This window comes from Acomys russatus, chromosome 30 (assembly GCF_903995435.1).
Source record: "Acomys russatus chromosome 30, mAcoRus1.1, whole genome shotgun sequence".
NCBI lineage: Eukaryota > Metazoa > Chordata > Mammalia > Rodentia > Muridae > Acomys > Acomys russatus.
The window spans coordinates 25,363,619-25,387,404 of record NC_067166.1 but is presented as its reverse complement, the minus strand read 5'-3'; the positions used below and the strand labels follow the sequence as shown (position 1 = coordinate 25,387,404).

At 39.3% G+C, this 23,786-nt stretch overlaps 1 protein-coding gene across 1 annotated transcript in view; it reads left to right on the top strand.

The window, feature by feature from the left end:
* The window catches only part of Cwc27 (CWC27 spliceosome associated cyclophilin), a 171,539-nt gene that overhangs the window by 90,107 nt on the left and 57,646 nt on the right, over nt 1-23,786 (top strand). The window contains exon 11 of the mRNA XM_051172608.1: nt 5,876-5,973. Within this exon, the coding sequence (XP_051028565.1) occupies nt 5,876-5,973 (98 nt within the window). The remainder of the gene's footprint in view (nt 1-5,875; nt 5,974-23,786) is intronic.

The window sequence follows — 23,786 nt, the reverse complement described above, 5'->3', positions numbered from 1 at the left end:
TAAAGGTATTTTCTCTTATTATTCAAACAGAAACTAGGTGTTGAGGAGGCTAAGGAGTTCCTTTCTTGGAACCTCAAGCAGGCCCGTGGCTTTGATGTATACTCCAAGATTATTATTTTCCTTTTGGTTTTAACAGATTTGAACATATTTTCGTGCCAATGGGTAGGAGATTGTGTTCTGGTGAATGTCAGATTGGGATCCCTAAAATAAGACTTTTTTTTTTTCTGAGACAGGGTTTCTCTGTGTAGCTGTGGCTATCCTAGACTCACTTTGCAGACTAGGCTGGCCTTGAACTCAGAGATCCGCCTGCCTCTGCCTCCCGAGTGCTGGGATTATAGGTGTGGACTGACACACCTGGCATTAAAAATTAATTTTTAAAGTTATGCTTCATTTCAGGAATTATGAATCTCATAAGCATTGGCAAGTGTGATATTTTCTTAGTCAGAAAGATTGTTACAATACCAAAAATCCTCAATCACTTGAAAATTTCAGCATAGTGCGAAATTTTTAATAATTTGTGTAGATCTATGCTCCTTTGTCTCAGTTAATCTTTTATGAGTTTTCGGTCATTTTTGTTCAGTTTTTGCTACATTACTGCAACAGAGCATCTAAATCTGTGACTAGGGATAGATTTTTTGCTTTTTGCACTTTCAAATTATAAACAAAACTAATCTCTGTATGTACCAGGGGTAGCATTCATTTAAAATAAATAATTACAAAACATTCCTACATGATAAGCAGCCCTAAGGTGTTTAAATGTTTTTATTTTAAATATGCTATTTTAACTATCTGACCTACAGAATAAGTACTTTTATTGAACATCTATTGCGTGTTCGATATCTTTCAACCTTTCTTAACTATGGGGTGGGAGAACTGAGTCTCAAAGAAGTTAAGAAACTGTTCTGAAGTCACTTCTCGGGTGAGAAGTGATGGAGTTGTCTTTGCACTCCAGACTGCTTAACCTGAGTTAATTTTCTTTACTAACTATGGTCTTTTCTAGTGCAGCAGTTGCTGACATTATATCACGTTTCTTATCCTCGTTCTTTATATTCTTCCAATCATCCTCAGAGCTGATTTATCCGGCCTAGACATGCAGCATTTGCTCTTCAACCTGCAAAATAATCTGTACCTCAAAAATCTTAGTCTTCTAGAAACATCGTCTAAATGATAGAATTACTTCCCAACTGAAAACTAGCATAACAAAAGACAAGTGGGCTTAGCGGGTGGAGGAGAGCCTTATTTCATGTTCCTTGTGCAGTGACTACACAGGTCAGTTTTACTTCGTGCTGACTGAACTAGAGACTTCTAGGATTGTGTCCACACTCTTCAAGAAGGAAGTAATTGCATTATCCAAAGTATATAAGAGCCTGAAGTTGGCATTGATGGTGAGTGCCATGAGAAAGTACTGTGTGTGTGTGCCATGTGCTTTAAGACTGAGGCAGTGAAAGCAGAGAGTAGTCCTGGAAAAGTCTGAAGTCTTTTCCTGAGGCAGATAATGGTTCCACCATCAAGTACATGAAAAAACAGACTTGCCCAAAAAGACATGATGTCCGGTTTGTATGTAAGAATGTGTGATTATGCTGAGACCTCTGGCCTACTGTCCATCTAGATCAGAATCCTTGAAATATGGCTAGGCAGAATTGGAAGACTCCTTAAGAGTAAAATACATACCACATTGGGAAGATTTAGTACGAAAGATGCAAAAATATCTTGAATATAATTTAATAGCTTTTACATGTTGGAATTAAAATATCATGAATACAATTAAAGGTTGTCTTTTTAATTTTTATAAATTTGTTTTTGTATTTTGAGACAGAGCTTCCTTGTGTAGCCCTGACTGTCCTGGAACTCTCTCTGTTGAAAAGGTTGGCCCCAAACTCAGAGAGATCTGCCTGCCTCTACCTTTCAAGGGCTGGGATTAGAGGCATGTACCACAACTGCCCAGCTCATTTTTATAGTTTTTTAACTGCTTATAATATATTTTATCTTAAGTTTCTTTCATGCAGCATTCTCCATACTCTATATAGAGATGTGTAATAGTTAAAAAGGCAGAGCACTTGGAGATACTAGATTTGAGCATACCCTACATGGGAGTGATGGTTGATTTCATGAGACTAAGGTGCCTGCATAGAGGGCACAGAGGAGGGAAACTACAACAATTTTAAGTTAAGGGAAAGAGTAACTAAGACAAGGAGAGTTGGCAAAATCTTGACTCCACAATGCTGAAAACTGATTCAGATACACTTTCAGGAAGGAAGTAGTTAACATCTTTGAATGACAGGGAGACCATCTGGCAAGAGGCGATCTGAGCATGGGCCATTGAACTTGGTTGGTATAGAAACAGTTCAGGAGACTGTAAGGGGGTAGATTGCCAGAGATTGTGAAGCAGACTGTGTATATAAACTGTTCTTTCCAGGATGGAGTCCATTTGTAAAGATAGCAATCACTCAGGTCCAGCAGACTGTAGAGAAATTTGAGTTTGTTTGTTTCCTGAATGAAAGGATTAGGGAATAAGAGTGCTTGAAATTGTAAGAGTGGAAAGATAATTTCTATAGTGGAATGCTAAACACTGGCTCCCAAACCTCAGTGCGCCCTGGAGTTATGAGGGGCACTTGCTGCAGGGCAAACCCCAGGCGTCATCTCCTCATCTCACATCTGAGGTTACCCTCTCTGGGCAGGTTTGTCTCCTAGAACAGGCCCTGAAAGGAGGGGGAAACTGGAACCATATTCACAGTTTATTCCAAGCAGTTGTGTCACATCCGCAGGGTCAGATGGCTTCAAGAAGACTAAGAGCCCTGATGAAGACAGTAGTAAAATGACTATCAGTAGAGTATCCAGAATTAATGTGATGGGATTGGGATTACCATGGGTGGATCATGAAGTGTAGGTAAGGAAGCGGCTTTGATGGTTTTAAGAGTGACTGCAAGCTCAGTAGAAATAAAAGACTGAAAACATCTAAGGTGTAGTAAACTTGTGTCAGAGAGAGTAGTTTCAGAATTTATGATCTTGAAGGCCAAGTAGACACAATTTATATCTGTTTGCAGAGAAGGCTAAAAGAACTGAAGCTTGCATGTTATACGGCCTTTGGTCTGAAAAACCACTAGTACTTATTAGTAAGTACTACAATGGGATCAGGACCAGGAGGAAGCTTTACACAAAGAGGGGTCCGGCCTTTTCTCATGTGACACATGATCATCTGCAAAGTTCATATTCTGTGAACTGAGAAATTAAGTTACAAGAAGAAATTGCAAAAAAAAATCTCCTAATGTTTTAAGTGGCTTTACAATATTGTGCTGGGCTGCATTTATAGCTGCCCTTGCCACATGGGGCTGTGGGATGCAGGTTGGATCAGTATAGACCTATCTAGATTTAAGGTTGGCTTGAATAATGTTAGAAATCAGGGTGTGGCATCTACTTGAGCTTCCAGTCTTCTGTGAGCATCATTGATCTAGCCCGGCTTTCTTGTAATAGAGTGAATACTTGTCTTTTAAGTATAGAGTATGCCTGGCTAGAATTTGTATTAGTCATTTAAACATAAATTATTACTTATATATTTAATTATATATTTTTAAATTATATACATTAATTTTAATTTATTTATTTTTATTTTTTTAATTTTAATTTATTAATACATATATATTAATATAATATAATGTAGGTGGTACAATATTAATATAATTGATATAATAAAATAATGTGTTAATAAATATTATATATTAAATATATCTATATGTGTCTGTATATATTCTTATGCAGCTTGTAGTTTTCAATGCTAAAAGGCCAAAACAGCCTAACAGCTTTTGCAAGACCCCCACCTTAGCTGTGTTCCCTGATGGCAAATGTCAGTGTTGGAAACATGTTTAAAAGATAGATTATGTCTGGAAACTGGAAGCCAAAGATAAATTGGAGTAACACAATCCCTTCTAAATTGGCCTGAGGACTTCCTACGTCTTAAAGGTTCTATGCTTCCCTCCACTATGACTGAGGACAAACATCCTCCCCATGGGCCCTGGGAGAGTAATAAAACATAGCCAAGCTAGGGTGCATGACATGAATAGCTAATAGTGGTTGTCAGGAAGTAAATTTGAATCTTCTACCCTAAAACTGTGTTGCAAAACAAGTCACTTAGCTACTGACTTCTGAATTAGCATTTGCTTTTACAGCACGTTAACTATCAGAATACTTTGGCCTGGAAAGTTTCACAGAAGAGGGAAATACATGCCAAAGGTGGCATTAGATGTATTAAAAAAAAAAAAAAAAAAAAAAAACTGCCGTGGGGGAGTTGAATTAGGAGATAGAACAGTATCTCATTTTGTAGCCCAGGCTATGCAACTATCATGTCATAATTACTTAATAAGGACCGGACGTGGTGGCGCACACCTTTAATCCCAGCACTTGGGAGGCAGAGGCAGGCGGATTGCTGTGAGTTCAAGGCCAGCTTGATCTACAAAGCGAGTCTAGGACAGCCAGGGCTACACAGAGAGACCCTGTCTCAAAAAACAAACAAAAAACAAAACAAAACAAAAAAAAACCCAATTACTTAATAAATGGTGATTACTGGCAAAACTTCTGTAATAAAGCAAGTTTGAAGTCAAACTGTTTTATATATGTTCAGATTAGATGAATAGTACTTATTCAAAATCTTTTTTGTGTGCCAGATGTATAGGTGGGCCTATTGACAGGAGGCAGAAGTTGGGGCTTTTATGTTCAAAGCCACGCTGAGCTATGTAGCCAGTTCCAGGTCAGCCTGGGATACCTACAAAGACCCCATCCTCAGAAAAAACATATTTTTAAATTTTGATTTGACACAAGAGCCCTCTTTGTTGAGACTAACATTAAATTCTAGTAAATTAGAAAAACAGCAGGCCAGTTCTTATTGTATGTGCTGGCTGGTCTATGTCAACTTGACATGCAAACGAGAGTTATCCGAAAGGAGGGAACCTCAGTGCAGGAAGTGCCTCCTTATAATCCAGCTGGAAGGCCTTTTCTTAATTATTGATGGAGGAGGGCTCAGCCCATTGTGGGCGCCATCCCTGGGCTGGTGCCCCTGGGTTCTATAAGAAAGTAAGCTGAGGAAGCCATGGGGAGGAAGCCATGGGAAGCAAGCCAGTAAACAGCCCCCCTCCATGGCTTCTGCATCAGCTCTTGCCTTCAGATTCCTGCCCTGTTTGACTTCCTCTTCTCACTTCCTTCAATGATGAAAAGCAATATAGCAAGGATAAGCCAAATAAACCTGCTCCTCCCAACTTGATTTTTAATCTTGGTGTTTCATTGCGGCAATAGAAACCCTAACTGTTAATTACTTTTGTTGTTGTTGTTATGAGAAATCATCATGACCAAGGCAGCATCTAGAAGGGTTTGCTTTGGTGCAGGGTGTGAGAGTCCACCATCGTCATTCTGGAGAAGTGCGGCAGCAGGCAGCATGGCTGAAGGACCTGCTGAAAGCTCACATCTCAGAACAGCAAACAAGAGCCAAAAGAGCAAACTCAAGAGAGCTTAAGCCTTTGAAGTCTGAAAGCCTGTCCCCAGCAACATGCTTCCTCCAGCAAGTCTATCCCTCCTAAGCGAAACGGCACAACCAACCTGAGACCAATTGTTCAAATGCCCGAGACTATAGGGGACATCTCATTCAAACTGCCACTTACCTTACATTTAATATACTCAAGTGGGAGAGTACTTATAGGTGCTTATACTGTTATTGTGAAAACTGACAACTTATGTAATATCATTTACTTATTCACAAATGCATGTACATAGCAGAAAATTAATTATTTTCATGACTGTTTTTCTCTGATTTAGTGCACCTAAAAAACAGTTGCTAAACAACCTTTTCTGCCAGTGTATTATAAACTTATATATGTACTTTGCTTTATAGTGAAGAGCTCAGAAAAGAAGCAAGGCAATTAAAGCGGGAACTCTTAGCAGCAAAACAGAAAAAAGAAACTGCTGCAAAAGCGGAGAAAGGAAATGAAGGTAAGGGCTTTGACAGGGTTATATGATCTTTGATTTAATGGTGTGTTAGTGTGTGTGTGTGTGTGTGTGTGTGTGTGTGTGTGTGTGTGTGTGTGTGAGAGACGGGGGCGGGGGCTTTGACTTTTTCCAGATCTACTCTATTTGGGTTTCTTTAATTCTTATTCCTCCCTTCCAACCCACTTACCCTAGATAAGAGAGAAAAGAGGTTAATGGGAACAGGAGAAGTAGACCTTTCTGGACTCAATTCCTGGGAGCGATTCCCCTGGTGTAGTCGGTAGGGTTTAGCAGATCAGCAACTCCATCAAAGTTGTTGCTAGAACCTGAAGCAGCAGCCGGAACCCAGAGCCCGAAACCTCTGGCGCTGTTCTCACTAGGAGCATCTGAAAGTGGAGCCACGACAGCCAAACAATACCAAGACCCAAAAAGCCCCGCCTCCTGTTTTGGATATATATATATCCTCTCAGAGTCTGTACTAAGATGCACTAAGATGTGTTTCAGCTGGCAAAAATCAAGCCCCTGCACAAGGTGGTTTGTCTTCTAGTGGATAAACATCACCTGTTCTCTCACAAGTCTGTTCCCCATCCCACACTGAGAATCAAAACAGAAACATCTTTACATCCACTGCAAGAGAGAGAGAGCCAGAGGAAATCGGAGGTCAACCTCTGATGACATCAGGAGCTGTCCACTTCCTGCCTGGAGGCTGTGTCCTTTACTGAGCCTGCATCTCACTGGTTGTCTAAGTAAGCCCCAGAGCTCCTTCTGCTTCCACTCTCTGCCGCTTGGGCTACAAGGGCATCCAACGTGCCCAGCCTTTTCCCTGGGTTCTTGGAGTCCAAAATCAGGTACTCAGACTGTGCATCAAGCACTTCCACAACTTAGCCATCACCTCAGCCCCTTCCAGCGTCTCCTGATAACACTATTTTCTTCTGTCTTCATGCCTCCTAGTTTTCCTCTTCTTCCTTCTCTCTCCTTCTGCCTTCTTGAGGATTGTCAGTTTTGGGTTTTTTTTTTTTTTCCTACAAACTTCCTCTAGGCAGTAAACAAATAAATGTTTCCACTCAAGACTTTTGAGAAATAAATTTGATGCAAACAGGACCATGCTCATTGCTTTTAAGTTAGCTTATTGAGAATTCACTGAGCACTTAAAACTGGATAAGATTTAGTGTTGCTATAATACGTAACTGGATTAAAAGTGCACAGAAGCTGTTGATTTTTTATACTGCACACTTCAGTGTTTAGACCCATACGACTCATACAAACATTTGTGTGTTGGTTTGAATAGTATTAAATACCTATTAGTTTTTGTTGTTGCTCTTGTTGTCTTAACCTGTGTGTATACATATGTGTGTAGTTGTGCATGTCTGAACATACACAGAGGTGCGCACATGGAGGGAGGTGTAGAGATCAAAGGACGGATTCAGACTTTCGGTTCAGCTATGCAACTTGTTTGAGATATGGTCTCTTGTTGCTCAGCACTCTGTACTTGGGCTAGTGGGCCTCGGAGCTTCCAGGGATTCCCCTCCCCCATTCCACCACAGGAGCACTGAAACGTAGACGAGCATAAGCGTATCTGAGTGTGTGTGGGCTCTGGGGATGCTGACTCAGGTCCTCGTTACGTATGTCACAAGCACTTTACTGACTGAGCCATCTCACTCATCCCATTTATGTTTAGCTTTCCTCCACAATAAGACATGGGAAGTCTATGCATTGAGAGAGCTCATCAAAACAGCTATACGAGTTTCTATATTCTGTTGTGAAAAACAGAAAGACCAGCTTCAGGAAAAGCTGCTCTACTGGGCTGGAGAGGTGGCTCAGTGGTTAAGAGCAATGCCTCCTCTGAGTTCAATTCCCAGCAACCACATGGTGGCTCACAACCATCTACAACATGATCTGATGCCCTCTTCTGGCCTGCAGGTGTATGTGCAGGCAGAGCATTGTATACATAATAATAAATAAAAAACCTTAAAAAGATTGTTCTTCTAAAAAAAAAAAAAAAAAGGTGCTCTACTTCACTAAAGTCTTTGTGACTGTTTCACAGTAAAGCATGTAATGTTCAGTTTCCAGTATTATTTCTTGGGACCTTTAAATCTGTTTTCTTTTTCTGTTACCATGTATTATACTCTAAGTTCCCATTTTAGCATAATCATAAATGTTATTTTAGAGTTGCCTCTAAAGTGTGTAGTAAATTTGTGTAACGTGTTACTTTGTCCAGACAGTTTCACCTGCATGCTCATGTAAAGTGTTCTCATCTGTTAGATTTTGAAGCTGTTATTGGAGTTCTGTTTAAGAAAATAACATACATCACATATCTAGCCTTAAAAAATATATATGCACTGATATCAAACAGCAGTATATTAATTGTGAAACATATTGTTGTAAGCAGTAATAATTCAGAGATTTGCACTTTATCTCCCACTGACTTAAAATGAAGGCAGGTCCTTGAAAAATTCAAGTCACTGGAATGCTTGAAAGTTGCTAAAACTTTAAATCATCCATAATGGCCAAATTGTAAAGGAGAAGATGAATTTATTCATGCCTCGCTCATGTAGTTGAAATATAACTCAGTAGAAAAGGCTGCAATGATAGTCTAGATTTGAAGTAAGTTTAGTAAGGATTGTTGTGTTTGTAATTTTCCCAAGGGATAGCTTCTTATAGTAAAAGAATATTAAGCATATGGCAGTGTTTCTGCTGGACTAGATAGGTCGTAAGCATATGGCAGTGTTTCTGCTGGACTAGATAGGTCTTTTACTTAAGTATGCTATTCGTATTTGAGCTTGTGAGTATGAGAACCCCCATATGTCATATTCACTAAAGCAGGGTTTGGGGTTGGCGAGAGGGTGGGCTCTGCTGTAGCTCAAGGCCTAGAAAGAGAAGTGAGCAGATGCCTGCTCTGCTGGCGCTGTTGTACGGCCTGCTCCACACGTGTGGTGGGCATCTGTCTGCACTGAGATTGAGATAGAGCTGTGGAGAGAAACCCTGGGCTTACCCCTTACAAAAGAGAGGACTCTAGACCCTGTGTTAACCTATATGTAGAAGAAAACAAACCATGTGGAAGTCCTTTATGCAATAATTAAAAAACATATTTGTATTAGTAATTTTCTTCCTTTTCATTTTCTGTACATCGTGTAGAAATAATTGCATTTGTCCTAAATCTGAATGATAAAACTAGTTTCCAAAGGTGCGGTCAGTTGTTTGCTTATGTCATTCTGTTTTCTAGGCTTTCAGATGATTTGGTTTTTAAAATTATTTTATTTTGAGATAATTTTACAGCATATTCACTTGATTACTAATGACATTGATCATTTTTTCAGCTTGTTTATTCATATATGTATGTGTGTGTGTCTGTGTCTGTGTGTGGTGTGCAAGGATGTGTTTGGAGGTCAGAGGTCACCTTGTGCTTGAAGCGAGGTCTCTCTTGCTGTTTTCTGTGAGTTCTAAGTTAGCTGCCCACCCCCCCGCCCCCGGCCTCCCAGCTGACTGCCCTCTCTCTGCTTCCCTTCACTGTAGGAGGGCTGGGCCACAAACGTGTACTACTGTGTCTGGCATTATACATGGATTATAAGGGTGCAATTTAGTTAAGCAGGCTTGCATAGCAAGCGCCTTTACTTGCTGAGCCATCTTGACACCCAAGTTTGAAAAACTTTTATACTTATCACAAGTCATAAGTCTGAGTTTCCATGTACTTAGAGCATTAAGATCTTTAGTAATCCAAGTACAGTGGTCCAAGCCAAGCAATTAGTGCTTGGCCATGCTGTTAACTAACTGCAGCCCTTATTGGAAGTTGACTTCCTTTCCTACTAGAATCCTTTTTCTGTGTAAGACACCATGTTGCCTTAGTCAAAGTCCTAGACTCTGTTACCTAGTCCTTTCATGTCTTTTATCATGTTAATAGTTTAAAACAGCAGTTCTCAACCTGTGGGCCACAGCCCCTTTGGGGCTCACACATCAGATATGCCGCATATCAGATTTTCACATTATGATTCATAAAAGTAGCAAAATCACAGTTATAAAGTAGCAACGAAATAATTTTATGGTTGGGGCTATCAGCACAACATGAGGAACTGTATTAAAGTGTCACAGCATTAGGAAGGGTGAGAACCACGGCTTTAAAGAGTCCTGGCTGAATGTTTTGTAAAAGACCTGTCAGTTCGGGTTTGTTTTCTCATAGCATGTTTTAAAAACATCGACATAGAAATTGCATTCCTTGTGCACGCACGATTAGCAGTGCCGTGCTGTCTGCTGACTCACTGGGTATCACTGGCCTTGGGTGTTACCGAGCCACACTGTGCCGTTAGTCTTTATTCCTTTACAGTTTAGCAGTATTTAAGGATAGACACTGTTAAACTATCCAAATATCCTACTTCTCTTCAACCTGTCGCATTAATTCATCATCTACTGGTATATTACAGGCTTTCCTCTAGTTATTTATTGTGATGTTCTAATGGTGACATTCTGTTTTCCTTTGCTTCTCCTACTTTTATTACTTGAAATAAAAGAAAAATTTCTTTCAGAAGTACAGAGGAAGAAAAAGATCTCCTTATGTATATCCATGTTACTCTTCATTTCAGAATCACAAATTATCATTTGTCCTCACATTTTTCCAGCGTTAGCCATGGGTAACTCTTTCAGAACCATTCCTGTGTCCTTTCAACTTGGCCCATCCTTGGGTACTTTCCTACTTCCTAACCCTGAGCTCTTCTTCCCCTTGCCTCTCCCTAGACCTGCAGCCTCTCCTTCAACCTCATCCTTGTTCGCTTGTTCCTCACAACCACAAGCTAAATACTAAATGAGCCATTTCATGCTGATCCTGATATTGTTAGGAACCCATTGCTTTATAAAAATATTTATTTTATTGTTACTTGCATGGTGTGTGTGTGTGTGTGTGTGTGTGTGTGTGTGTGTATGCTCATGCACACGTGCTAACTCCATGTGGACAGGTACCCACAGAAGCCAAAGGGGGTATGAAGTGCCTTGAAGTTGAAGTTACAGGTGGGTGTTAGGCACCTGATGTGGCTGTGGGAAGCGAATGGCGTCTCTGGAAGGCAGTGGCACTGCTGAGACAGCTCTTCGGGGCCAGGGGGCATCACTTTGACATATCTTTGCTGTTAGTGTTTACATAGTTAAGTAGGCAATGTTTTTCTTTTTTAAAGATTTACTTAGGTATTTTATCCCTGTAAGTGTTTTGTATGTATGTATATCTGCACAGCAGAAGAAGACATCTGATCCCATAGGAATACACACACACACACACACACACACACACACCTTCTTGTGATGCAAAAGCATCAAGCCACAAACCCTATTCTGTTATCATACTGTGTGCTGTGTGTGTAGTTTGGTGCAGCCTTTCCTAGAAGCTATTTATGATAGACATTATGAATAACCTTTTTCTTGCAATTGTATTTCCTCTAAACCTATTTTTGAACTTTTAAAATTGGCACGTATGGTGATATGGTAAAAGAAAATGATTATTATAAAAGGTTTGTGAATTTCAGAAAACACCACTTTATATTTGAAATAAAAAGTGTTGCTATGCAATGTTTAAGAAAATGGAACTTCTTCCTGTGATTATAAATGATCCCACATGCCATCTTACAACACAAAGTTATAGAAAAAATGTAGAACTTGAGTATCATTCAGTAAATGTCAGAACTCAGCCTGCCTTCCCAGTCAACAGCTATTCCAAGGTTAACTCTGGGAACAATTCCAGAGGCTCTTCTGTGTGTTCCTGAGTACTAAGGTCCACATATGAAAAGAAGTTGGAAACTGTTACTTGACGTTGGCTTTGTAGAGTTATACATCAATTGAGCTGAATATCCTCATGAACCTATTTAGTAACGTGCTGCAATTGGGTTGTGTAGCTGCATATCTGGCTTTTGTAAAGCATTTTATTTCAGTCCAAGACTAAGTTATCTGAGTATTCTGGAAACAAGATGACTTGTTCTTTTGAACATGTTAGCTATATATAGCAGTTTAACTCAGTAGTAACCTTAGAAGCAGGTAAACAATAGTCTTCAGATAATTTTGAATGGTAAATTTTTATGTAATAGATCTGTCTTCCATATAAATTTTCACCTACTGCATGTACTATACCTGCTGATCTGGAGAGATCAAAGCTACATTAACTTTGGTGATTCTAATTTAATAGTAATTCTGGTTTTAATAGTGCATCCTTTATATAGTAGCACTGGTTATAATAGTGTAAGAATATTTGAGGGCTAGCAAGATAGCTCAGCATGAATATCTGAGCCCAATCCCCAGAATCCTTGTAAGGGTGGATGAAGGTTATGAACCAGTTCTACAGAGCTGCCTACTGACGACATGCACACTGCAGCACAAAGGGGCCTGAATGACCACACACACACACACACACACACACACCACAGTATTTTAATTTTAAAAAGAATATTTTGAAATATTAATATGTTATCAAAATAAGTAACAAAATAGTAAAACTTTTAATTTTAGTTACTAGCAGGGAAGTTATTTAAGCCTTAATTACTCAGTGTTCTTATCATAAATGTAGGGATAAAACACCTTATATACCCTTCAGGCTTCTTATTACTGACAAACTTTCAGTAAAATTACATTACTATGTAAAAATAATAATGCTACATTTGCAAGAAGAAAAACAGTTGTTCCTGCCTTCACTTTGTTTCCTACCTAAAAACCTACAAATTGAAAATATGAGTTTTAATACTGTTAGTATTATGTAAAGTCCAAAGTCGATATGGCCATTTGTAAGCACATTATAAATATCTTCAAACAGACTTCCTTTTCATGTTTGTCAGTTATATTTTCATAAAGATACTCTGTTTTAATGTGCGGGCTTATGTACTATCTTAAGTGCCGGATGACATAACTTCCTGCTCTTATGAGTTCATCTGGCGTTCTGATCTCATGCTGATGACAAACACTTCATTGTAAATTTAGGATGTGATAGTTGGGTTAAAACACAATCAAGAAGAAACTTAAAAGAGCAAGAAAGCCTTGCATTCTATTACTTGTGCATTAAAATACCTAGTTTGTGTCTTCTGTGAATTGTGTCTCCATTAAGCCAAGTACTCTGATAGGTGTGATGTTTTCTTCAGGGATTTGGCCAACTGAGGAAACCTTTGATTGGGGGATTAATATTCCTCTGGGTTTATAATCTGTATCCAGTTTCATGGGCAAGATTCACATTCATAGTTGGTGACTTGACCTTAGTCATTTTAAATCTGTTCTATCACACTAGGCAAGTTAGTTTGAAATCTGGCTTTATGGTATTCTTCACTTATAGAGATAAATTTTGCCATTCCTTGAGTCATGCAATATTATCAGTTAATAGGAATAAGTACACTAAAAGAGAAACACACAATTTTGTCACTTATTTTCTATTTACTTATAATCTTCATTGCATTCATGTGTGTGTGTGTACATGTATCCGTATGCGTACACACATGCCACAGATCATGCATGTTGGTCAGAGAACAACTTGCAGCAGTTGGTTCTCTCATTGTTCTATCTGTGCCATAGATATTACACCCATGTTGTTGGGCTTGGTTGCAGCCATCTCCCTGGCCTCCTATTTACTTTTGAAAGATGGCAGACAAGACCTAAAGTAATGTTTCAGCAAATAAAGTAAATCATATGTCAAGGAGTAAAAACCATCAGAACAGTCATCCAGTTAACGTTTGCATATTAGTTTGAGATTGGACCTTGCAAGATACAAAATAGTTCCTTCCCTTAGTTGATTACAGAATCTGCAGTTGAATCTGAGAGCAAAATCCAATTTAGGTAAACAAGGAACATAGTGTTTGGTTTACATACCAGCAATGTCGAAAGAGATGTTCTGCAGGACGCTCTGTTTACAGCCTGGGGGAGCCTTGTTAGTCCCACTGTAAGCCACCCTGGCTTGTACAAAGGATTGTTGTGAGAGGCAATAAATTTAAAGTAAGATTTATAATTAATTGGTGATAAAGTTGGTTTCCTGTGTTGTCTCTTTCAGGGTTTTTACTAAAATATATAATCCTTTTCATTAAATTGTGTCTAAATTCTTTCCGGGTTCTTTAAGTTTCATCATCTGATAAGTAGTAACAAACTGAACATAGTCACACAGAGGCACAGGTTTGGACAAATTCTTCAATAAGCCTTCAGGAGATAAGGTGTCAGATCCCCCTTAAAGTTCTCAGCAGACAATACCTGCTCTGTGATTCTTGCCAGAAGTGGGAGGAGAGGGGCAATCTGAGCTTATAAATCAAGTAAGAATTTCAAAGCCTCTTAAGGAAATACACCTTCAAGGTGCAGTGCACCTCTCAGAGTACACCAGGCCATTTCAAGTTGCTTCTATCTCATAATACTGCATTAATCAGATGAGGAGCCCCAGGCTTGACTGAGTTGTGAAATATGAAATATATATATATATAACTACTTCCCACCTATCTGATATATAATGTTAAAGTAGCTTAATCTTGGGTTTTACAGGAAACAAAAACTCACATGGAATGTTTGCTCTCTGCTAACCTAACAGTACATAAAATAAGTTTTCATTGAGCAAACTGGTCCTTTATTCCAAGCTTTTAACTTTACTCCTGAGTTGTTTCTCCCATCCCTTTCGAGGGCAAAAGTTCCAGAAGGCTACTCCTAATTTAAGCTTAATTTTAACTTTATTTGAATAAATGGTGAAGGATATTTGTGTTTGATTCACAAAAACCCTTTCAGATCAGTTTAAATAGTAATGAAGACATGGACAGTTATATCTGAAGGGGTGAAAATGCATGCCTTAGCTACGGTTTCTGTTGCTGTGATAAAACACCATGGCCAAATGCAACTTCAGAAGGAAAGAGTTTATTTCATCTCACACTTCCATAGCTCAGTCCATCATCAAAGAAGGGCAGGGCAGGAGCTGAAGGCAGGAAACTGGAGCAGAGGCCGTGGAGGAACATTGCTCCCATGATTTGTTCGTCCTGCTTTCTTATAGCACACAGAACCACCAGCCGGTCAGTGGCACCACCCACTGCGAGCTGGGCCCTCCCACACCAATCATTTGTCAAGAAAATGCCCCCACAGGCTTGCCCACAGGCCAGTCACATGGGGGTTGTCTTCTTACTTGAAGTTTCCTCTTCTAAAATGATTCTAGGTGTGTCAAGTTGACATAAAACTCCCTAACATAGTGTGTGGTGTCTAACTCAGTTATTTTTTCAGGAATGAATTAACAAAAGAAAAGTCAAAGCAGGACCTATTCTGTGTATCTTTCTGGCCCCATTGCCTTGTGTTTGTTTCCGTCTTTAATTCTGTTACTAAAAGCTATACTTCAAACATATAGCCTGCTTCTAGTACAGGGAAGAAGTACTATGTTCAGTAAAGGGCTTTAGCAGATGTCAGGATGTATATACCTTAGTGCTTATATAATGAGCTGACTCTTTTGTTAACGCAAGTGAGAAACCCTCTTTAACTTGGGAGTCCATGGTTCTTGGGGACAGTCATGTCACACAGCAAATCACTGGTTGCAGACTTCTTGATATTCCTAGAATGAATGATTTTCCTTTGGATTCTTAAAGTTGGACAGTAACTTTTTCTTAGTAAGAAGTCTGGAGAGGAAATGAGTAAATAAATGCATAAGTAACCAAAAAATTTTAAACATCATGGCAAGGGCTGGAGAGATGACTCAGAGGTTAAGAGCACTGTTGGCTCTTCAAGAGCCCCTGAGATCAATTCCTGGCAATCACATGGTGGCTCACAACCATCTATACTAAGATCTGTTGCCCTATTCTGGCATGCAGGTATACATGCAGATAGAGCACTCATATACATAAAATAAATTAATAAATCTTTTTTTAAAAAACATCATAGCAAGTGTAGTGACTTGTATCCGTAATGCCAATAGTCAGGATGATGTAGACAGAAGGTCAGAAGTTCAAAACCATTCTAAGATTAAAAGTGAGACCTTGTCTTGGATAGATAGATAGATAGATAGATAGACAGACAGACAGACAGAAAGACAGACAGACAGACAGTATATAGATGGATGTAGCGAGAGAGTGCATATATATCCTTTACAAAATACTGGAATTGTGGAAGAGCATAAAGAGAAAAGATCACCGATACAATACTATTGACCAACACAATCATGGATAATATTAATACTTGTTTTCCTGAGACTTTGTCTTCATAACAGAAACATATCTTTGCCCTAGTAGTGTGATTTTTAAAATAATCAATAACATGCTTTTAAAAAATCTTCTATTGAAACTGACCAACAATTCTTTCATTCTCAGCTTGCTTTAGGAATATTTATTCTCAGTTCTTTTAGCCAGCATAAAGCATAGAGCATGTTGGATATGGAGACCATATGTATAAAGATAAAAACTCCCTGTGACTCTCTGCTCTAGGGTGTAAAATACACATCAACAGCCAAGGGCTCCGTTCCTGAGAATTATCTCTACTGCTCACTCAAAGGAAAAAAGCTCACTTTTAAATCAACCTTACTTGATTTGGTAATATGCCTCCTCTTCCTTTCACAAGTGGCTTATGATAATTCAGCAAGGAAACATTGGAGCCAGTTTGCTATTTGGATCCTACATTGGAATAATTAGATTTTTCCACTTAGAAAGTATAAGAAGTGATGGGGGTTATGTGTGCGTAATTGTGTTGCTTGATTGTTTTGTTTTAGTGTTTAGAGTCTCTCAGAGTATGAACTAATACGATTAAAAGTGTGGTTATTAACAGGGTTTCCATTTGGAAACTTTTTAACTTTTCCAGTCTGCTGTCAAGATCTTATTTTAAGTAAGATGTTTTTCTTTTATGTGATATTTTGTGAGATTTTTGCCAAGAGGGACAAATTCTCACAACAACCCATGTGCATGCTGAGCACCTTCAGCATCCTGTGACACTCAGTCACACTGGGAAGAGATTTTTCCAGAGCTCCTCAGTGTGCCTCTGTTACATTAGAACTGACTTGGGGCAGCTTAGCCAGCACAGTATTAGCCTGGCTTTCCTACGTGATTACTACAGTACGCTAACAATTTTAAATAGTTATTCAGGTCTCCTCACAAAACCTTCTGGCAGATGTTACTATTGCAGCTCTTGAGTCTGAGTATTTTTTCCTTAAAAATAAGATAATCACTAAATTGTTTTATTAGTTACATCAGTTGACTTGAAATATTAGAAAAGACAAAAATAATAATGAAATTTTAAGAACTAATGTCCACACACTAGGAAATCATTTAGATTTTTGTGACACAAAAATACTGTACACTTGTGCTGGTAGTGGCACAAGTGGAAGCACTTTGTGTGTGTGTGTGTGTGTGTGTGTGTGTGTGTGTGTGTGTGTGTAAGCACTTTTTGATGGAGATAGAAGCCATATCTGACAAGAACCTAAGGCTACATAAACCGTAGGCCCAGGGGAACACCTACTACTATTATCTTGCTAAATGAACATAGCAATAAACTGACTCCTAATGGCATATTAGTATACCTTCAGATCAGTGTAGTGCTCAACCCTCATCAGGGAAGCCTCTTCTTGCTGTAGATGGCAATTAACACAGAGACCCACACTGCAGTACGCTCAAAATATAAGGGACTTTGGAGTATACAGCCTGAATAGGATAGCTTTATCACACTCCTCCCAGCATGGCTCAGGGATTTTTGTTGACGAGGGGACATAAAGACTGTAAGAGCAGAAGTGGTGGATGATTTTAAGGAAAACAATGTTTTCCAGACACAACAGGACAGAGGCACATATGAACTCATGGGGTGCATTCAAGATTAAGCAAGAACACAGAGATTTAAAGATCCCTGTGCAGGAGATGCCTTCGTCTTTTCTACTTCAGCCTCACTTTCCCACTCTTCTGAGCAGCCCTCTGTTGGCTTCGCCCACTGTCACATGACCCAGTCTAATCTGCAAATTAGTAACAGAACCTACCATTTCTGGATATGTCTGTGACAGCATTTGGCAATAAAGTGGCATGTGAATTAGCCTGAGTGAAGAAGATTGTCCTCCCAATAACTCAATGAGCCTGACTCCCAGAATGTAAGCAGGTCTTCCTGTGTGGTTGCCTTGCCCTGGGCTGTGGGTCTTTACCTACCTTCACATTTACACTGAAGCATTGGCTTTTCTTGAGCCTCAAAACTTTGGCTTTCAGTCTGGAACCCAAGTGTGAGTTTGCAATCATGTGAGCCAATTTCTTATAACAAACATATAGATTTGCTACATATATGGGCATACAATTCTTTATTCTATTTCTCTGGAAAACCTTGACTAACTGATAATTGAAAGTTAAAAAAAAAAAAAATAGGGCCTTGAGATGGCTCAGCCTTTAAGAGTATTTGCTGCTCTTTCAGAGGACCAGAGTTCAGTTCCCAGTCCCCAACCAGTGGCTCACAACTGCCTGTAACTAACTTCAAGGGACCTGATGTCCTCTTCTGGTCTCTGTGGCACCTACACAAATGTGCACATTCAGACATATAGACATGGATAAATAATAAGATAAAGTGTATTTATAAACCTTTGAAATGTTTTGCAAATGAACTTTTATTTTAGCATCCTACTCTCAGTGTAGAGGGGGAAGGAGGAAGAGGTGTTGTCAAAATAGGTTTACCTCACCCAATCACCGCACTTAGGCAACAGAGCACTGTCAGTTTAAGGCCAATTTGGTCTACATAGCAAGTTTCAGGCCAGCCAGGGATACACAGTATGGCCCTGTCTCCCAAATATATTATTATATCAGTAATTGTGTGGTATACAAAATGGGATGGCAGATGGAAAATACACTACTACCCCCAAGAGAAAGCACTATAGAAAACCTTTAGACAGGAAAATGGTGGTTACCAGGGCCAGGTGGGGGTGGTGAGCGGGAATTGAGAAGCTGTTGATCAAAATGGAAGACTAAGGGGCTGGAGAGATGTGGTTCAGAACACTGGCTGCTTACCCAGAAGCCCCATAGGCTGCTTACCCAGAAGCCCCGCATGCACGGCTCACACCTCACTAACTCCAGTTGTAAGGATTCAGTGCCCTCCTTTAGCTTCCATGTGCACAGGCACAGGTGTGGTGCCCAGATGTATATGCAGGCAAACACCTATAGACATATAAATGAAATCGCTTAAAAGAAATGAAGAAGAAAATAGCTATTATACAGCACAGTGGCCATAATTAGCAACATAGTTAATGTATTTGAAAATCTCAAGGAAAGTAGACTAAGTCTTCTCGCCGTGGAGGAGGAAGATAATAATTAGCCTGCTTTAGTCATTCCACGATGTACACATATTTCCAACATTATATTGTACTCTATAAATACATACTTCTTCTGATGATCAGTTCCAAAAAGGGATCAAAAGAAAAATGGAACTCTTGGTAGATGATGTTTTTTTTTTTTTTTGTGGTTGTTATTGTTCCTCTGTTGGTGGTTTTTCAAAATGGTTTCTTTGTGTATCCCTGGGTGTCCTGGAACTCACTCTGTAGACCAGGCTGCCCTCGAACTCACAGAGATCCACCTGCCTGTCTCCCAGCTGGGATAATAGGCATGCGCCACCACCAGCAGCTTTTTTCTTTAATGGTTGCATGTCACAGCAATGTCCTATTGAGTATGTGCCACAATCCTGTTCACTTCCCTACCCCACTCACCACCTCCCAGTAACTGTATCCTGAGCATGAACGAAGGCATTCTTCCAGGGCTTATAAAGCCCTTCAAGATTATTGAAAATGAATGGCATAGGCTAAATGTCCGATTATTTCATAGCAATTCTTAAAACAGTGAGATATCTGTTGAAGGATTTTAATTTCCATAGAGAAATGCAGAGCATAAATATAAGTTATTTTATTGTGTTACTTTCATATATTTTCCTGTATAATTTAAAACATTATTACAACCATGAAAGATAAATATGCTTACATTTCTGTATTTGTATATGCACATGTGTGTTCTTGCTGTATCAAATTAAAAGCTAGGTCTGATTACTTCATTTTGTCATTTGGGCTCACAAATAAAGTTAGAAATCTAGGGCTGGAGAGATGGCTTAGCAGTTAAGAGCACTGGCTGCTCTTTCAGAGGTCCTGAGTTCAATTCCCAGCACCCACGTAGCAGCTCACAACTGTCTTTAACTCCAGTTCCAGAGGACCGGACACCCTCTCACAGACATGCATGCAGGTGAAACACCAATGTAAATAGATAAATAAATTATTTTTTAAGGTTAGAAATCTAGAATAGTCTCTGAGAATTAAACACAGTGGATCTCTAATTTTTAAAGCTTTGACTTTGGTCAGGACTGGATCTTTGTAACAAAGTTGTCATTATGTATTTCAGAGTATTCCAGAGTTTCCAGTGAGGTTGCTTATTTACAGATAATTTCCCTAGCCCTAACCTTCCTACCTCTGAGCTCACCTTCACATCGTCACCTCTTTCCAAATGATTGCTTAAAACTAAGGGTGACCAGAATTAAGTGTGTCATAACACTCTGCAGGGGACACTGGAGAAACAGACTAGCAGTTAAGAGCACTTGCTGCTCTCACACAGGGCATGGATTCAGTTTCCAGGACTCACGTGGAAGCTTGCAGCATCCATAACTTCAGTTCCAGCACATGAATCCCCTTCCTCTTCTGGCTTCTCTAGGCACTGTGTAACATGGTGCAATACATACATACATACATACATACATACATACATACATACATGCGTACATACATGCGTACATACATATATACATACAGGCAAAGACTCCCATATAAAGAAAAATAAGTACATCTTTGAAGGAAAAAAAAAAGAGTTGCATGGAACCAGGCATTCAGGAAGAGGTATGTACACAGCCAGAATACCAATTTGTGTGATTACTGACAAGTTAACAAAATCCCTTCAATGTGGTCCCATCCTGTCCCTTCCAAAATATTTACAGATTCTTCAAGATCTACAATAATGCAGGCCAAAGATCCTTTCTCCCCTTCTTCCCCATACAAATGCAGTGTTCTCACCAAACTCCTGATGACTCCTTGATTATACCCTCAGCCTTTCTTACTGGTGTCAGGTTTCCTGGGCAGTTCTATTCACTGAAACATCTCCCACCATTTTTGCCTATGAAATGTTTATTTTTCTTGTCTTACCTCAAACACTTTCATATCCTATAAACCTTTCCCCTACTAATGTTAGACTAACAAAAAAATCCCACAAAGTGTGTGGTTGCTGCTGCTATCAGCGATTGCCCACTAGTCTGTATGCCTAGCTCTACACACAAGGTTTAGAAGCATCTGCTATGAGTCCCAGTACACATCTTAAGGTTCTTATCATTCATGTGCCTTGTATTAATCTTCAGCAGCATCCTATAGGGCCATACTGTACTCTGTAGGTCCACAAAAATATTAACTGGCTTGCAGTCAGCCTAATTTCAACAAATGTACATTATTTAGAAAGTTTGAACCTGTTTGTTTTGTTTAAAACAATTTGGTGCTGTTGTTTTTTGGTTTGGCTTTTTTTTTTTTTTTTTTTAAAACACAAGAGCTCTATACATACCTCTGGCTACCTTGGGATCCACTCAGTAGACCAATCTGGCTTCAACTCAAAGATCTGCTTGCTTCTTCCTCTCCAGTGCTGGGTTTAAAGGTGTATGCCATCATACCTGGCTGAACCTACATAGAATTTAATAAACTCTTCACACTACTGTATCTCATTTTACTAACCTAGTAAACCAAATATAGTTATTTCTTAGAAATAATTGATAAAAACTCATTTCTAATCATAAAAAAATCATTTATATCGGACTTGCTATAGTTGTTATACACATTTGGAGTCTACAATTGATTCTCCACTAATTAATCCTTATTTTGACTTTTCTATAGTCTAATCATTTTCCCAGATAATTCATAAAACAAGCACACTGTGCAAGTGTCTTTGGGGATTACGTTCCAATGAGACACTGAGTGAATGTGGACTGTTGGTAAAGAAGTAAGTACACAGTGTAATGTCAGGTATTAGTGATTCTACTAGTTTTTAGTTGCCAGAAAAATAGTCAATTTTCAAAATGTCTGTGTTGTAAGAGAAATACAAGGCTACAGATTTCATGAAAGGGAAAGGAAAAAGCAGTATTTCAGACTCACCTGCAAAAAAAGCCTTTCCCTGATACCATGTGGCTTCTCAGGCTTGGAGCTGGACTTAGCCCTGATGTTATAGCGAGAGCTCTGGGGGCTCTTTATGTTTCTCTCAAAACCAAGATTAATTCCTGGAAACTATTCCCAAAGAAAGAAGTGTGTAACTACGGAATGTCAGTGTTCTTAAATTAAACTTCAATTCATTCTCTTAGGTCCATAGATTAGAAATATTGTTCCTTTTATTATTGTTTCTAGATTAGAAATATTGTTCCTTGTATTATTGTTTCTAGTTTATCATAACATGTGAGTATGCATATATATAAAATGTTGCTAAGTCACATTGAACTAGGACTGTAGTTTTCAAACTCAGCTTTCAGTCGAGGTGATGTGTTGCTTGTGACTTTCTGGGAAAGGTTTTTTTATTTTGGTTTGTTTTTGGTTTTGTTTTTTTAGTCCATTAATATAAGGATGGCAACAGTTTCAAGAATGATTTCCTTGTTTTGTAAATCTGGCTGGTGTTTACCAAAATAAGGAAGATCAAAAGGCTCATTTGTCATTGACAACACCAACGCTCACATAGGCTAAGTGCATTTTGTTGTAAAACTCCCACAGCTGAAGAAATTCCAACAAAGGCTGTACCTGTTCTTTCCAGGTTACCTCATCTTTGTTTTATATCCATGCTGTCTAGCATGCTCCCCTTTGTTTTTTGTTTGTTTGTTTGTTTGTTTTGTTTTGTTTTTGTTTTTAGTTGGTTGGTTGGTTTGGTTTGGTTTGGTTTGGTTTTTCGAGACAAGATTTCTCTGTGTCGCCTTGGCTGTCCTGGACTCACTTTGTAGACGAGGCTGGCCTTGAACTCACAAGATCCGCCAGCCTCTGCCTCCCAGAGTGCTGGGATTCCAGGCATGAAGGCCTGCTGACTGGCTTGTTTGTTTGTTTGTTTGTTTGTTTGAGACAGGGTTTCTCTGTGTAACGTTGGATGTCCTGAACTCACTTTGTAGACCAGGCTGGCCTGGAACTCACAAAGATCTGCCTGCCTCTGCCTCCCGAGTTTGGGATTGCAGGCATGCGCCACCGCACCAGGCTATCCTCTACTCCAGGGCTTCGGTTTCCCCACTCAGTTAGTTCTTCAGCATATCCTTTGTCGTCAGGTAAGACACCAATTGAAGGGTAGCCACCACATCCTTTCTCACAGTCTTCAGGAACTTTCTCTTCCATGTCTCTTCACATCTATTGCAGGGTTTTTGGAAATCCTGCTTACAGTTTAACTAAGAGTTCTGTATAGTTTAAAGCTGTTGGCCTTATGCTGGGGAAGTCTTTCAGCTAGCTACTAACTTATCCTAACTTACTTGCCATCTCATCTCCATGTCTGCTTCCAGCCCCATCCTTTCTCTCAGGTCTCTTCTCTGCTTTTTGAGTCTCCAGAGCCACTTGCCTGGAAACCCCACCCCCATACTTCCTGCCCGTTCTCTGGGCCTTCCATTCTTTATTATACAAAAAGCCACATTTCAGTCTGAACCAATCAGCAGCCAGACAATGCCAGATCCATCTCTTATGAGTTGCCCTTAGTCAGGTAAGGAAGGACAAGTACTTACAACTAGAAAACAGGTGATGAGCCATAGAAGTGACAATACCAAAATCCTGCCCTCACTTAGCTCTCTGCTAGCATAGAATTAACAATTGACATGTATCCAACACATATCCACTAAGGTTTTCCCTCTCTCACCCTGTTCATTTCTTCCATTACCTCATAGATAATTTCCAA